A 12,848-nucleotide genomic window follows, 5' to 3' on the forward strand; every position below is an offset into this window, starting at 1 on the left:
TGTTACTCATTAAATAAAAAGAATGATTATACATTTAAGTATCCAGGAATTTTAAAACAAGACCATATGTGTGTACATGTATAGCTTTAGCAACAGAAATACATTGATTCCTGTGTACCCAGCACCTAAAAAAGATATAGAACATGACAAATACCCAAGAAGCTCCCACTTGCCATCTCAAGGCTCATTCCCTACACACCCCCATCTTAGGTATCCCCTCTCCTGAATCTTGGGTTTTTCTTTTAATCATTTCCTTGCTTAAATATCTGTTAGCTTAATGTGATTTTGAGCTTTATATAAATGAAATCATGCTGTGTATATACCTCTGTGATGTTTTTCTCAATATTATGATCCTGAGGTTCAGGTATAAACATGGAGTTTGAGTTCCTTCATATCCATTCCATCTTTCTTTTTTTTATTTTAAGGGAACTTTATTATTTTTATTTATTTATTTTTGGCTGCGTTGGGTCTTTGTTGCTGCGCACAGGCTTTCTCTAGTTGCGGCGAGCGGGGGCTACTCTTCATTGCGGTGCACGGGCTTCTCATTGCAGTGGCTTCTCTTGTTGCAGAGCTCAGGGTCTAGGCACATGGGCTTCAGTAGTTGTGGCACACGGGCTCAGTAGCTGTGACTCGTGGGCTCTAGAGCGCAGGCTCAGTAGTTGTGGCGCACTGGCTTAGTTGCTCCACCGCATGTGAGATCTTCCTGGACCAGGGCTCGAACCTGTGTCCCCTGCATTGGCAGGTGGATTCTTAACCACTGCACCACCAGGGAAGCCCATCTTTCATTTTTGAACACAACTCACTTTATTTTTTCATTATCCTAATGGAAGTATATTTTAAATTTGCTTCAAAATACAAAATGTTGAGCCTGCGCGTCCGGAGCCTGTGCTCCGCAACGGGAGAGGCCACAACAGTGAGAGGCCCGCGTACTGCCAAAAAAAAAAAAACAAAAAACAAAATGTTCACCCATTCCTTTGGAATTGTTAAAATAATAATAAAGTTCCATTATAAGTTTTTCATTGATTTTTGTTAGAATTATATTTGCCAGACAGGTTAACCAAATCCTTAAATACTACTCGATATGCATAGAGAGCAGAAATTAAAATCTGTATTTATGTCATACACTGAGCAGTAGAGTAGCCTACCCTTGCCAATTTGTAACAAGCCTATGTTGTTCCAGAAAGGAAGCCACAGTTCAATTTCAGTTTTTACTCTCCTGTACAAAATCTTTTCCCATTAATCTGACATACTGGCAAGATTTTGTTACAGATAGTGGCCACTATATGTAACATAAAAACTTAGTGTTTCTTTTAATAGATCTGGAATCATTCGTAGGATATGCATAGTGCTAGATTTGGTCACCAATGTAAACAGGCTTGATCAGTGGTTCGAGCATGGGAAGAGTTAATGAAGGCATAAACTGATAGCTAAACGTCCCCAAAAGTTAATTTCTTACAACAGTCGGGAAATCATTTGGCAAATGTCTACCTCGTGGAGTAGCATCAGCCTGGACACCGGGCAGCTCAGTGACTCTCTGGCAGAGCATTGGTTGAGGCTGATAGAACAAAGAGGAAGGACAAGAACTACTTTTTTTTTTTTTTTTGCTTTTTTAATGCTATTGCACTCGTTTAAATATAACTTAAAATTTCTATTATAAAGGGAAATTGTATTATTTAATTTACAATTTCCTTGATGTTGATTCGAAAGTTTATTAAAAGAAACAGAATCTAAATGTACACAATTTCTGGGTAGTTGAGCATCTAAGGGCCAAGGTAGTTTTAATTTGTCACAGGGCTACTGGAGTTGAATCCAGAGATCAGTCTCACCCTGACACCTTTGCAGTCATAGCTCAGATGACACTTCACTAACAGTGTGTCCTCTACTAGACACATTTGTTTAAAATTATCTGTGTAATAAATGAATTTGGGTGCCCTTAATAGAACTTGTTTGAGCTGGTATATTTATGTGATGAGTTAGGATTGCAAGAGTGGGATTTGAACTTGATGGCATTGTAACTTCAGGAAATGCCCAGTATTTGCATGTCTTCTTCCTGGAGCAATTGTTACTAGTTTTTAGCTCACTACCATTCCTATGGGAAAATGAAGGCGGGGACCCACAGCATGTGCCTGGCACACACACCACATTCAACACATTCTATGATGATCGGGAAAAGATACTCTAGACAAATACGGGGTATTGTGAGATCCTGTTGAGTTTGACAGTTTTCTACTGAGTTGACCAACATAGTATACAGTCGACCCTTGAACAACCTGGGTTTGAACTGCGTGGGTCCACTTAGAGTGGATGTTTTTCAGTAGTTAATTCTACAGTGCAACAGGGTCTGTCGTTGGCTAAATTTGTGGATGCAGAGGAACCACAGATACGAAGGGCCAACAATAAATTATACATACGTGGATTAACTGCAGCATTGTACAGGATCAACTGTGGACTGAAAATGCTTTGTTTGTGATGATGATGAGGATAATGATAAGATTAAAGCCAAGGTTTCTTTAAAGGTACTGTGGCTTTACTACCTTTAACGTTTAAAACATTTCTAACAATCCCACGAGGCCCTGTATGATCAGGTTTCTTCCTACCATCCCAGCTCCCTGCAATGCTATTCTCTGGTTCGCTCTACTGCAGACATAGTGGGACCAATGGTGCTTTAGCTCCTTCTCACAACAGGACCTCTTGCATATGCTGTACATTGTTCTGTCCGGAGCCCTTCCAAGCCTTTATGGTAAATAGTGCAAATCCAGATCATATCATAAAAGTGACATCTTCAGAGAAGATGTCCCAGAGCCTCCACCCTATATTTTTCCTTCGTTGTGACCAGATAATGGAGCTCATTGCTTGCCTTGGCCTGTGATCTTCCTTAGACAGGTGTCTGGCTTGTTCATCTCTGAATTCACATGGCTCTTCCAGAGAGTGTGGCCACTAGGAGATGCTCAATGAATATGTGCTAAAGCAATAAATGTTGAGTGAATCATCCAAAATTCAGTTAAAGTTTTTGTTTTCTTTTTCTCTCTTTAGCTGGGAAGTTACCAATTCCAAACCAGATGAAAGACCCAGGCTCAGCCACTGTCTTGCAGAATCATGGATGAATTTCAGCATGTTTCTTCAAGAAATGTCTCTGTTTAAACAGCAGAGCCCTGGCAAGGCAAGTTTTCTAGAGAAGGAGAATGATGTGTGTGCTTTAAAATGTGAAATAAACTTGGAAACAAATGAATTAACCATTTTATCAGCCTGTAAGGGTTCTCCAATTCTGAATATAATGCAGTACGAACACATGCCATAGAAACTGATATTAGCAAGGTTCAGAAATGTTAGTGTTCTTAGCACTAGAAAGCCCGTAACCTTATATTTTGAAATTGGATTGGATTTCTATTTTATCCATATTTATGTAGCTTATTAACTAAAATGAATGATGATTTGTCCTCTCAGCCAGACCAAGGATAAAAACGTGTTATTAAGAATTTCAGTTTATATTATCTAGGCTGGTTCTCAAGTCAAAGGAACACATAGCCCTTTGAGGGTGTTTTTGGAGGTAACTGAGTCTCACTTTCAGTCTAAAAAGTGGAGATTCTTGTATGATTTACTTAAGAAAGAAAATCTTTGGCAGAAACATCCACAGTGATTATATAAATGGAATGAGTATTTTTCCAACAAAGATGAAAACCCACTAGGAGAGAGTTGAGTGGTTTGAAAGGGGTTACAAGAAATGCCCACTATAGGGTTTTTTATATGTAGAGGCAACTTCCACTGTATCTTGACAGCACGGGTGAGCTACAGAACCATCAATAGACCCCTTCCCTTCCAGTGCTATGGAAACGAATGTCCACCTGTAGTTGGAAGGAACAACCGAGGAATGTCTTCATTTAAAATCCCTCTCTTTGTACCGTGTTACAGGAAATCTAACTTCAATGAGTAATAGAACTATAATCGGACACATTTTGAGCATACTAAAGTTGCAACGTTGTATATGGATAAATTATTTTAATCACTGAAGGTGATTTTTAGAATAGATATCAACATGGTAGCAGGGTGGGGTGACTTGTGTTTTTGATGCTTATTTTACTGAGATGATTAAACACATTTTTAGAAGATTCTGAACTTAAACTTCTGCATTGGTTTGCATTAATATACCCCAAGTCAATTAACCTAAGATAACGATGCTACAAATTTAGTGGATAATATGAAATCCCTTTGCAAAACTGAATTCTGGATATAGTAATGCTTTTATTTGTTCTTTTAACTTTTATGGTCTTTCCTCTTCCATTTTGCTATTAGAATTCCATATTCTTCAAGGATCCCTGATGTTTGAGAAACAGCTCTTAATTTTGTTTTCCTTTTGACTAGTGAATTTATTAACCCTGTGCCAAGAATGAAAAATCAAAGTTAATCTGAATTTTAGACCCCCTTGCTGTTTCTCTTAATCAGTTATTGATCAGAGTTATGTATCCTTTCCTTGTGTGTCTTTTTGAAATTCCCTTAATGAATTTTCTTGGCTGATCAGTGAAATTTAGTACCATAATTTAAAGGTAAAGCAAAGAAGTACGATAGTTTATTTTAAATAATAGAGTGTGAAAAAGAAGTGAAGACTTTATGGGAGAATTTTTCTGTCTCGATGTTTTACTTACTTAAAACGACCAAGATTCTTTTGGCTTCAACTGACAGAAAGAAAATAATCAAATCTCACTGGTGGAATTTAGTTTCATTTGCCAAACAGATATGGTTAAGAAGGAGGATAGTAATGGCCAGTCGATTTATCCCGGCTGCTTATCAGCTGTGCGAATTACTGTTATATTTATGTAAATACCTCTAATTTCTATAACATGTTTGCTGTGTTTATGACTTTCTGTGGATTTATAGAAACAGTTTGAACCTACAGATTTCGTTACTGGGCTGCGTTGTTTTCAGCGAGTGACCCTGAGTAAAACAAGTTTCTGGGTACATACTATTCTTCAGGTCTCTTGCATCTGGTGATACAGCTGCAGGCATGATTAATGGGAGATGTTGTCCTCTGTGCCAGAGGTTAGCTTCTGGAACCTTCAAAATGATTATCACTTAATGTTAAAGTGGGCTAAGGCTGGTTGAACACAGCAGTCATTAGTCAGATCTAAGTGCAAAGAACACTGTTTGAAAAACATTTGCCTTAACATGATAGATGGCATGTAGATCAATAATTTTGTGTGTATCCTGTGCTCTAAAGTATCTTGATGTTATGTACAACTGTCACATGTTACTTCTATTATTTTTAGTTTTGTCTCCTGGTCTGCAGTGTATGCACCTTTTTTACCATCTTGGGAAGTTACATTCCTGGGGTTATACTGAGCTATCTACTGTGTAAGTATAGTAGAACATTTGTCTAATTGATGTGACACATATGGTATCATTTAATGGTCTACAAGACGTTCCACAGTTTAGAAGAAGAGGGATGTGTTCTTGATTATAAAGCAAGTTGATTATTCTTTAATTTCCTGCTGTACAAAGTTTCTCCTTTTTCTAGAGACATGTTGCTATTTCAAAATTATAAGAATAGCTGTCAAAAAGCAAGGTTATAAATGATTCATTTTATTTTAAATTATGTCAATAAAGCTGTAAACAAGCTCTACTGTCCACCCCCCACAAATACATGAATACTTTTGCCATTGTGCATGATCTGTGGCTCAAAATATAATTAAAACCACAAGGAGACACCATTATATCCCCGCCCAAACAGCTGAAATTAAAAATACTGACTATATCAAGTGTTAGCCAGGATATGGTGGGTAGGTAGAATGGTACAACCACTTTGGATAACAGTTTGGTAGTTTTTTAAAAGCTACTGTGTGACCAAGGCATTCCACAGCTACGTGTTTTCCCAAGAGAAGTGAAATTATACACCTATACAAAGACTTGTCCACAAATGTTCATAGTGGCTTTATTTGTGTTAGCCAAAAACAGAAGACAATTCATATGTCCATCAACAAATAGGTGGGTAAACAAACTGTGGTACATCCATACAATGGATTACTACTCAGCACTAAAAAAGTGATGTATGCAACAGTCTGGATAAATCTCAGAATAATTAGATTGAGTGGGAGAAGCCAGGTAAAAAAAGAGTACATAATGTTTGATTCCATTTATATATAATTCAAACTAATCTTTAGTGACAAAGCACATAAATGGTTGCCTGGGGATGAGGCGGGTAGGGCGGGGAAAGACCAGAGGGAGGGATTAAGAGAAACATGAGGAAACTTTTGGGGGGGTATGGCCACTGTCTTTATCATGATGACAGTTGCTTAGTTGTATGCATATGTCAAAACATCAAATTGTACACTTTAAATATGTGCAATGTATTGTATGTCAATTGTAACTCAAAAGTGCTGTAAAAAAGTTTCAATTTCCTGCTTCTCCTAAAAAATATAAAGATCTGGCCCTGCCACCTTTAGATGGGGCAGTCGCTCTCCACCCAACCAACCCTCGTATTTCCCTAGTTTTCTTGCACCAGCCTTTAAAATTTACATATACCTCCTTGTCTTCTAGAGATATTTGAGTTTGCAACTCCTATTTAAAAGGTAAATAGGCACGTGTCCTGACAACAGCAGAGAAATAAACAGTAGGGAATACAATGCATTCCCTGTGTTGATCTCCATTTCTTTTTGTATTACTAATGCCTCACATAAAGGGCCAATGGTCAGAGCTCACATCCATTCTCCCAAGTAGAACTCAGTGGAATATCAACCCTTTGATCTGCCTTGTTTAGGAGGGAAAGGAGAAGAGAGCTAGGGAAAGAGAGGCTAATACGGGCAAGGCATTATTCACATGGTCTGTATTTATCTCATTTATCCTTTCCAGCAACCCCAAAAGATGATGTTATTATCCCAATATTACTGACGAGAGGCTAACAGATAGTTAATAACGTTTCTATGGAGGAATGATCATTTAACAAATAAGTAGAGTTGATACTTTAATCCAGGACTGTTGTCGGGAAAGCACGTAACCTTTGTATAAATGTTGAGGGTAAGAGGATTGAAGGGATGGAGTTATCTGTCTTTGAAAACCATGACCGTTGGGTTGTGTGTATATAGGAGAAAATGGTTTCATTACAGGGGGAAGAATAAAAACTATGGACTTATTTCACAGAGGCACTTCCTTAAGAAAAAAACCCAATTTGTCCATAAGGGAACTAAAATAATTTTGTGACATACTAAGATGTAGTCTTTGGAAAGTAAGGTCACTTTCCCTAAACTCGCTTCCTCCTTATCTTGCAGTACTATGTGCATTTCTGTGTCCACTGTTTAAGTGTAATGATATTGGACAAAAAATATACAACAAAATCAAGTCATTTCTGCTGAAACTAGATTTTGGAATCAGAGAATATATTAACCGGAAGAAACGTGAGAGAGCTGGTAGGTAACGTTTGAATTTTAGATTCCACGCATGAGATGAGACAGCGGCTGGCTATTTATTATGAAATCACCCTTAATATATTTCAGGGTGTTTTAGCCTTTCACCACATATTATTACCGAAGCAAATCCCCCCAAAGTAACATAGCTTTTTTCCTCTTTTAGGCTTTTATGCTTTTCTCAAACATACAACAAATCGCCTTTTTAATCAACATTGTCAGGGGAGAGAGAAAAGGCTTCAACACTTCTGTATTTGCTACTTATTATTTATTTTCTCTAAATCGTTTTCTTTGGGAGTGGACGGTTGCAAATAACAAATGACACAGGTGGGGCTGTGTGTGGGAGCCCTGTAAGAGGGGGCCAGGAGAACGGCAAGGAAAAGAAAATAGGGGGAAGACTAATGTGCTCCTTTTTCACTTTTTATTTATTTATTTTATTTTACTTTTTCTGCGGTACAAGGGCCTCTCGCTGCTGTGGCCTCTCCCGTTGTGGAGCACAGGCTCCGGACGCGCAGGCTCAGCGGCCATGGCTCACGGGCCCAGCCGCTCCGCGGCATGTGGGATCCTCCCGCACCGGGACACGAACCTGCGTCCCCTGCATCGGCAGGCGGACTCTCAACCACTGCACCACCAGGGAAGCCCTCCTTTTTCACTTTTCAACGTGGCTTGTGACCTTACAGATTTTCAAACTAGAGGGAGCATCGGAATTGTCTGAAGAGCTTATTAAAGCTTAGATTGTGGGGCCCATACCCCAGAGTTTCTGATTCAGCTGGTCTAGGGGAGGGCCTGAGGATTTGCCTTTCTAAAAGTTTCTCAGTGATGTTGATGCTTCTGGTCCAGGGGCCACACTATGAGGACCACTGATATGGACCATTTCCCTCGGAAACCAAACAGTTGCAAATACGCGGACCTTGTTATGTGCAAACATTTAATTACGTGGAGGCGTTGGAGAATATGAGGAAGGTGGGGTAAGGATATATAATGGGTAAAATACACGCTGTCTAAGCTGGCCAGGAAACTGAAAGCTTCCAAATTTTTTCCCAACAGAAGCAGATAAAGAAAAAAGTCACAAAGATGACAGTGAATTAGACTTTTCAGCTCTCTGTCCTAAGGTATTTTTTGTTTAGTTTTCAATTTGTTCCTGTGTGGTTTGACTATAAATTTATCTAAATGTACCCAAACTGGAATGATATTCTTAATAGACTCCTCCTGTTTCTCTAAGATGATTGAACAATATTGAAAGGAAAATGTTTCAAAAGATTCCCCACAGAAGTTTGAAATGTGTCACTGGTATTTATATTAACACAGATTAGCCTGACCGTTGCCGCCAAAGAGTTGTCTGTGTCTGACACAGATGTGTCCGAGGTGTCCTGGACTGACAATGGGACCTTCAACCTTTCAGAAGGATACACTCCACAGACGGACACTTCTGACGGTATGCTCACACTTCTAGATGCTCTGATTTTTATAATTATGAGTGCATGCAAAGGTATTTAATCTGTCAACTGCTGACTGGATAAACAGCGTGTGGTACATCTACATAATGGAATCTCACTTGGCTATAAAAATGAACTACTCACGTTTGCTACAACATGGATGAACCTTAAACACGTTATGCTAAAGTGGAGGAAGCCAGACACACAAGTCCACACATTGTGTAACTCCATTTCTATGAAATGTCCAGAACAGGCAAATCTATTGCAGAAGGAAAATAGATTAGTGGCTGCCAGCGGCTGGGGGAAGAGGGAGTGGTGGGTGACTGGTAATTAATATGTTTCTTTTTGGATGATGAGAATGTTCTAGAATTAGATAGTGGTGATGTTGAACAGCTTTGTGAATATATTAAAAAACACTTAATCATATATTTTAAAAGGGTAAATTTTATAGTATATGAATTATATCTCAAAAGCTACTTTTTGAAGAGTATGAGAAAAACATCTAAGCTAATCAATGTCCAAATCTGCCTTTATTTTGAAAACAAATAATTGCCGATGAAAAAAACCTAACTTCTGGAATATCTGGTGGCATTGATTATAGCAGTAATGGGACGGGGGAGGAGAGAAGCTAATCCCATATATCCAAGGCTAGTCCTTATTAAGAGGGACTAAAGCATGGGGGGCAAGTTTCCCAAATCCAAAGCTGATTCCAGGGTTTCTCATATACTTTTTTTTTTTTTAACTAACTTGTTTTTCTTCCAAGTTAGTTTAAAAAAAAAAAAGCTTTCTTATCTTTTATAATTAGGTTAAGTACAATTTAAAATGAAATTTGAGACAAGTCTTGTGTCTCATTGGATTATTTCAAGTCATTTTTAACAATATACTGAAAATATAAGCAGGTTATAATGGAGGATTATGAATAAATTATTTTATATGTGTCTTTATAAGCACAAACACACTTTCTTTTTCTAGAGGAAGGAAGAAGGCTGTGTAGTGTTGAAAAAATACAGGTTTGGAGATTGGGAGACCCAAGTGTAGCCTTGCTTTTGTCATTAGTTTTACTGTATGACCTTGAACAGGTGACATAATTTCTGTGGATATCAATTTCCTCATCTTTAAAGTGCATTAGAACAAGAGGGTCACTGAAGTCCTCTCAAGCTCTACAAGCTGTAAATACCTACAAGACCAGGAAAACAAACCCTTTGTTCTTAAGCATCCTATCTCCGATTTACACAACAAAGGGAGCAACGATAATCGAACCCATATAGAAGGCTTTCATTAATTAAATTGAAGATTCCAAAGAGTTACTGAAAGATTTTCTGTGAAAAGTGAAAAACAATGAAATCACTGTCTGCCTACTAACCTGACATTGCTTTCAAATGTCCCAAATCTTAAAGCGTTCCTGTATGAATTCAGGACCTATGTTTTGCTAAAACAGTATGGTTAATTTCAGCTATATTCATGGAAAGCTAAATGTTTCCCCATAAGCTCTTAGGTTGAATATGGAATAGAAGGAACAATAGCTTCTTTTAACTCATTGCTTTAAACAAACTCAGTTACAGATACTCAAACAGATCTCCATGAATGAAAATGCAAAGGCTGGATAATAGTCACCATCTGCTGGACCAAAATCTATGAAAACGTCCAAATGAAATATTTTTTATTTTGGACTATACATATCCACACTGGCTTAAGCTAATCCCCTCCCCAGGAGCAGGATGAAATTTTGGTGAACATTTAAACTCTAGTCAGAGCCCCAAGCTGACATTAAGACAGGTTGACTAGTAAGTCATTACACACTTTTTGTGTTTAAGAGGAAAGCTAAGGCCATCGGGGGACATGTAGTGTTTGTGTGTACTTGTGGAGAGAGTGTCCCAGACTTGGGGGGGTTCTGATGGGAGGCTAGATGAATGCCAGAGTGATTCAGAGGATTCCAATTAAAAGCAGGGATCTTTTAGACAATTCTCTGATTTCAAATTTATTATGGTTTATTACAGGGTCTTAGAAACCTTTGACTTTCTATTTTTTGTATATCTGAGATAGTAAAGGTTTATCAATTACTACTTTATAACTTAAAAGTTGAATCATAAAAAAAAAATTTATTATGGTGCTTAAGCATGAACTTCTGTTCTACCTTTCACAGATCTTGACCGACCTAGTGAGGAAGTTTTCTCTCGAGACCTTTCAGATTTTCCATCTCTAGAAAATGGCACAGGAACAAACGATGAAGATGAATTAAGCCTTGGCTTGCCCACTGAGCTCAAGAGAAGAAAGGAGCAGTTGGACCGTGGTCCCAGACCCAGCTCAGAGAGGCAATCTGTGGCTGGTCTCGCCCTTCCTCTGAGCGGTGACCAAACCTTCCACCTGATGAGCAACCTGGCTGGTGACGTCATCACCGCTGCGGTGACTGCCGCCGTCAAAGACCAGTTAGCAGGTATGCAGCAAGCACTGTCTCAGGCTGCTCCCAGCCCAGGGGAGGACACAGACACAGAGGAAGGGGATGACTTTGAACTACTGGACCAGTCAGAGCTCGACCAAATTGAGAGTGAATTGGGGCTTTCACAAGACCAGGAAGCAGAATCACAGCAAAATAAGAAGTCTTCAGGCTTTCTTTCAAATCTACTCGGAGGCCATTAGTCTGGGAATCAGCTTGTATGACAGAGCACAGATAAACTACCAAAAAAAAATTCAAACAAGCAAAAAAAGAAAAAAAAGGAAAAAAAAACTTTTCGAGCTGTGAGCTTTACTGATGACTTTAGAATTTTTTTGGCCTTTTTTTTTTCCCCTTCTGCAGTGAGTTAATTGGATATATATCAGCTGACACTGATAGATTGATATTTCTCATAGTTATTTTTACGTAATGTGCATGGAAATGAACTTTATATATATGTATATATATTTACTGTATTGTCAGAGTTGAATATTAGAGGTTGTTTTTAAAGCAAAATGAAAACACCCGATTATTGAGGTCCTCCCATTAGTATTCCGTATTTTTTCTTCACAATTAATTTTTCAAGCATGCAAAAAGTTTATTGTAACTCGCTGAAATATTAACAATTAATTGTGAAACATGCTATATTGGCTTTGTTCCTAATACTTGGAAACAGTGAAAAAATTTTGGTAGATTTTGATGTAAAAAGACAAAAATGATCAAGGTCACTTTAGTTGAAAGACTTGGGAGGTACTATTAAAATTCATTTCCTAGGAACAATTTTGAAAATATATTTAACTACGTTGGCTGGACTAGTCCATTTCCATGTTATTTTTGCAGTTATAGACTTTAGGCTTCCTTCTAAATGGTGTGCTCCATTGACTGACAGCTCTAGTCTTGCAACAGGTGGTATTAACCCATCGAAAGCAAGTAATTAGATATCATGTAGACGGTGGTTTCGATGTAAGCAGAGATCGGGCTGTGCTTTGTTGTTCAATTGTCATATATTTGTGATAGGGATGTTGTGAGTACAGATCTAGTCTGCCTGCTCAGAACTAGGTTAAACCACATCTTTCATATTATGGAAAAAATCTCTTAAAATTGTGAAACTACTTCCTGGCATGTTCTGTGAGCGATGTGGTCATCAGCCGGAGAGAAACAAGAACTGTTTTTGTAGTCTGACTCTCCTACAGGAGAGAAACTTGCTTGGTTTTCAAGTGTATTTATTTGCCATAGAAGTCTAAATCTGTAATCTGTTTCTTCTTAGGAAGCTAGAATATATTTTTCCTTTATTTTAAACTTTTTAGATCACTTTTAAGTAACCACATTTCACTTAGCTTTTTAACAAAGGACTGAAGAGCAGAAATCAAGCTAATTTTGTTTTTGTGATAGAAACTTTTAATAGTGTTGAGGGACCATGTCAGCAACTACCAACCATCTCTTCAATCTTCAGGTACAGCTGGCATTTTGACAGACATCTGAGCCCCTCAGAAAGGAAGGATAATCCAAGAATATAGGAAATCTGTGGTCCCCTCCCTTTACTTTATCCCTTCCCTTATATGTCTAAAGAGTAACGATAGGTCATCTGAC

General features: G+C 38.2%; 1 protein-coding gene across 2 annotated transcripts in view; it reads left to right on the forward strand.

Moving 5' to 3' along the window:
- The window catches only part of RETREG1 (reticulophagy regulator 1), a gene marked incomplete at its 5' end in the record, with an annotated part of 122,216 nt that extends 110,523 nt beyond the window's left edge, over positions 1-11,693 (forward strand). For both annotated transcript variants that reach the window (XM_079704083.1, XM_079704084.1), the window contains 6 exons: positions 3,034-3,160; positions 5,262-5,346; positions 7,257-7,394; positions 8,439-8,503; positions 8,700-8,826; positions 10,971-11,693. In XM_079704083.1, coding sequence (XP_079560209.1) covers positions 3,034-3,160; positions 5,262-5,346; positions 7,257-7,394; positions 8,439-8,503; positions 8,700-8,826; positions 10,971-11,464 — 1,036 coding nt within the window. In that variant the 3' untranslated portion in view covers positions 11,465-11,693. The remainder of the gene's footprint in view (positions 1-3,033; positions 3,161-5,261; positions 5,347-7,256; positions 7,395-8,438; positions 8,504-8,699; positions 8,827-10,970) is intronic.
- Between the last annotated feature and the right edge of the window lie 1,155 nt (positions 11,694-12,848).

This window comes from Hyperoodon ampullatus (assembly GCF_949752795.1).
Source record: "Hyperoodon ampullatus genome assembly, chromosome: 4".
Lineage (NCBI taxonomy): Eukaryota > Metazoa > Chordata > Mammalia > Artiodactyla > Ziphiidae > Hyperoodon > Hyperoodon ampullatus.